A 4306-nucleotide genomic window follows, 5' to 3' on the forward strand; every position below is an offset into this window, starting at 1 on the left:
TTTTAAAAACACGATCAACACAAACCGTTAATTACTATTCCATTTTCTCTATCAATTTGAATGTCCACAATTTAATCTTTACATGTACCTAATTTTTAAATATATATATATATAGCTTGTTCTTTAATAGAAAATATTTAATAATGTCAAATCAATTTACAATAAAAAATCATATTGAAATCAATGGTCAAAAAGAGCAATTAAAACCGATTATAAATGTTAAACGTTCAACTTTATCAGAATATGCAATATCACATATTCGAACAATTTCACGAAAAATTTGTTCAGAAATTCAAATCGTTTCAGATGTAAATTATGACGATTTGTGCGGACCGTGGATATACTCAAAAAATCCTCTTTATAGTCAGTATATTGATATACCGTGTCCAAGTTTGTGCATTTGGAAATATTTTACAGAAGAGGACATAACTTATCTAAAAAAAAATCAAGAAAATAAAAATATGATAGTTTCTTTTTTTGGTAAATAAATATATATTTCTCTGATAAATATTAATTATGTATGTAAGATAAATTAATATAATTTTTTTCCAGAAAATAAATTGTTAAATGAAACTACAGTAAAAAATAATACTGTTGTTTCAAATGTATTATGGGAATTCTTTAAATTTGCTAGGTATTTGAATATATTAAAGTTATAAAAAATTTATTCTATTTAAAAATTTATGTCGCTGATATATAATATAAATTATAGATTGAAAATAAAAACTTTGTTTTTTTAATTTATGTAATAGTTTCATATTTATATTATATATCTTCTTGTTTCTTTAATTAAATATTTCAAAAATTAATCATGATCTATAAATCAATATTTATAAATTATATTTTAGATTAAATTTATTCACTGAGAAAAGCATTTCTGCATGTTTGGGTATTGTGTATTTAACACATTTATTTTTTCTTTCACATCCATGGTTGACAATTCAAGAAGTCTATCAATTTTTTAATAAAACTATTTTATTACATGTTGTTTTGGTTTGTATATTATCAAATTTATCAAATTATTCAGTTTTATATTATAATTTGTTTTTTTTTAATGAATGCTATGATTTTTAGAAACATACAAACATACAAATTCTTTTCATATGCATTTTCTTAATTTAATTTTGATAACTGTGTTTATATTTTTTTTTTTTAGATATAAACAAAAGATAAAATTATATTTTTTGATTAATTTTTATTTATTAAATAATATAATTATTTTTTTATAATATTCCTATAATATACCTATCAAAAAATTGTAACTAAATACATATGTTAAAAAATAATGAATCTTACTTACATGAACAAATGCATAATTCTATTTTGTGTTTTTAAATAATATTGTAATTAAAAAGCAAATTTATATAGTTTATATAATTTATGTAGTATAAAATAGTAAATACTAATATAAAAAAATAAAAAGTTTAAAAAAAATTATCATTTAAAAGAAAGAAATAACATTTAAGTGAAATTTATATGCAATTTATCAATGCATATGAATTAGATAATGTTTGTATTTTTGTATTGTATATTTGTATTTTCATTTTTATCATAATATTATTTAATAAGTAAACGTTTTTAAAATTTACAATATGTCATTTTTAGTATCCTCCAAAAGGACTGGAAGTATTTACTATAACAGAATGCAAACTTTTGCTTGAATTATTTCATAAATTATATATTAAAAATCTTGTATTACTCCATATTCTTTGTCATACAAATTATCATTTTACTATAAAATTACGTGCTTCAAAAAATTTAATTATGAAAAATTAAAAAAAAAAGCACTTAATAATTATATTTTTTACTCAATGTATATTTACATTTTCGAATTGATTAGGATTTATGAATAAAAAAGAAATTCTATTGTATAGAAAATAGTATAAAATAGTCTGATAAATTAATAATTTAATCATTTGTATGTGTATTACAAAATACAATTCTTTTTCATTCTAATAGATAATAGCAATTCTACATATCATTTACTCGTAGATGATTGATAACCGCAATCATGATTTTCTTCTAATCTTACATCTGTATTCATCCTGTTAAAACAGTTTTCACTACATTCTATATTATTTTTTTGTAATTCATTTACTAAATATTTCATTTTAGGAAACAACCAACCATTATTGCACACTGAAATACGTCGTGTTGCCTTCATGAAATTTAGTTTCTAAATAAAAAAAATATTTTAATTAGAGATAATGAAAAATACATAAAAAGAACTTATAATTCATAATATATATGTATATGTATAAAAATCCATAAATCAAAATATAATTTAATTAAATATTTAATAAAATATTTTAATAATTGAATTTTTAGTATAATTAAATGAATGATTGAATATCAATATAAATAGTTTTAGAAAATGAATATAAATAAATTATTAGGAATTAATATTTAATATTTTTTATAAGCTAAAATTAAATATATATATATAATATAATATATATATATATATTTACACATATATATATTTATGTAAATATTGTTTTTCTTAATTATATCATGAATTATAAAATCTTCAACAATATGAATTATAAAATATTCAAAATTAAAAATATTGAATTCTTAATAGTTTTAGTTTTTTTCAAATATAAATAAATCAAAATATTGAATTTTAAATGTAATAAAATATAATAAAAAAAAAGTAAAAGATCATATTTTTTTTAATTACCTTCTGTGATGATAAATATTTGGAGTTTACAGGAAAACGTGTATCAATATTTTTTGGTAATATTTGACATCCTACACAAACATTTCTAACATTCTTATTACTATATCGATATACTCTTTTTAATCTTTGCATTAATACATGATTGATATGTCTTAACCGCTTTGTTTCATCTATTAATACTCTGTAAATTATTTTATTCACAATTTTTTAGTAACTATAAACTTATAAATCCTTAAAAGTATATATTAATCTAGTTTTGAGAATTCTGAAAATACATACTTTTTCTCAAATCCAATTTGTACTAATTCCTGTTGTTGAGATTTTAATTTTGCACTAAGTTTGTTTACATATTCTCGTTGTTCTTCCATCCAAATACGTATACAAGAAACAACATATTGCGATTGATTACAAAGTTCTGATCTACTCATTGCTGTTTCTGTTAATTCTGCTGATATACAAGCCAAAGACTTATTTTTCAGTTGACATTCTCTTTTTAATTCCAATAAGGATTTGTGCGTCTCTCGTAACTAAAGAAAATTCAAAAATTTATAAATAATTTTTATTGAAATTATATATTAAAATATTTTGTTGTAAAAATAATTCAATATTCACTTCTGAAATAATTTCACAATTATTTTGTTCTATTATAGATTTTTCCTTAACAAGATCATTATTTTGTTCTTTGTATTCTTGTAATTGCTGTATTATACAGCGATTTGATTCTTCTATTTGTTTAAATTTTTCTCTTTCTTTTTCAATCTAAAAATATAAAAAACATTTGAAATTATTTGAAGTTATATTTGAAATATTTGAAATTATTATTTGAAATTAATATTATTAAAAAAATATATAATAAAAATATATAAAAATATATAAACATTAAATTAATTTCACCTGTTGTTGTAAAATATCTAATTGTTCTACATAAGACTTGCAAATATCTTGCAGATTGCAATGTTCAGTACTTTTTGATGAATAACTTGTTTGAATTTCTTCTAATTCATCTCTGAGCTTATCTAAACAATTTCCAAGCATAACTTTTTCTTTCTCTATACTTGATAATTTTAAACAATAATCTCTTTCCTAAAATAATTAAATAAAAAGATAAAAAAATTTTTTTATTATTAAATTATATAAATTAAATATCTAAAATAAATAAATAATGTTAAATAAAACATTTTTAAAAAATAATACCATACCATATTTGTTAAACATTCTTGTAAATCAGCTTCCCGTTTTGTCATTATGATTAATTGTTCTTGTGCTTTATTAAAGTCTTCGGTAACTCTACAATAGTTATTTTCAGTAAAGCATAATTGCATTTGAAGGTCTTTTAACTGAAAAAAAAAGATAATATAGATGTTATCTTAAGGAATTTATAATTTTAAAATTATAATAATAATTAAATATAGATAATATTAGATATATATAAGATAAATATGTATAAATATGTATAAATATGTACATATATACAAAGAGGATGTATGTATGTATATTAAGATATTTTAAAATATTTACCATGATTTTTAATTGACAAATATCTTCTTTGGTTTTATCCTCAAAGTTGCTATTCTCCATTTTTAATATAGAATTATCATTCTATAATTATTTATAACATTTTTA

General features: G+C 18.8%; 1 protein-coding gene and 1 long non-coding RNA gene across 2 annotated transcripts in view; one reads left to right on the forward strand and one right to left on the reverse strand.

The window, feature by feature from the left end:
* The first annotated feature begins 6 nt into the window (after positions 1-6).
* LOC116186190 lies at positions 7-1588 on the forward strand. The gene is made up of 2 exons (XR_004151138.1): positions 7-634; positions 849-1588. It is a non-coding gene; the product is annotated as an uncharacterized LOC116186190 (long non-coding RNA).
* A 300-nt stretch (positions 1589-1888) lies between these two features.
* Positions 1889-4306, reverse strand: part of LOC102671989 (uncharacterized protein PFB0765w-like) — a 14265-nt gene continuing 11847 nt past the window's right edge. Inside the window, exons 35-41 of the mRNA XM_031512706.1 lie at positions 4202-4282; positions 3883-4020; positions 3578-3766; positions 3296-3442; positions 2963-3210; positions 2684-2864; positions 1889-2176 (exon numbers count right to left, since the gene is read on the reverse strand). Of these exons, the coding sequence (XP_031368566.1) occupies positions 1979-2176; positions 2684-2864; positions 2963-3210; positions 3296-3442; positions 3578-3766; positions 3883-4020; positions 4202-4282 (1182 nt within the window). The 3' untranslated portion in view covers positions 1889-1978. The remainder of the gene's footprint in view (positions 2177-2683; positions 2865-2962; positions 3211-3295; positions 3443-3577; positions 3767-3882; positions 4021-4201; positions 4283-4306) is intronic.

This window comes from Apis dorsata, unplaced genomic scaffold (assembly GCF_000469605.1).
Source record: "Apis dorsata unplaced genomic scaffold, Apis dorsata 1.3 scaffold_502, whole genome shotgun sequence".
Classification (NCBI taxonomy): domain Eukaryota; kingdom Metazoa; phylum Arthropoda; class Insecta; order Hymenoptera; family Apidae; genus Apis; species Apis dorsata.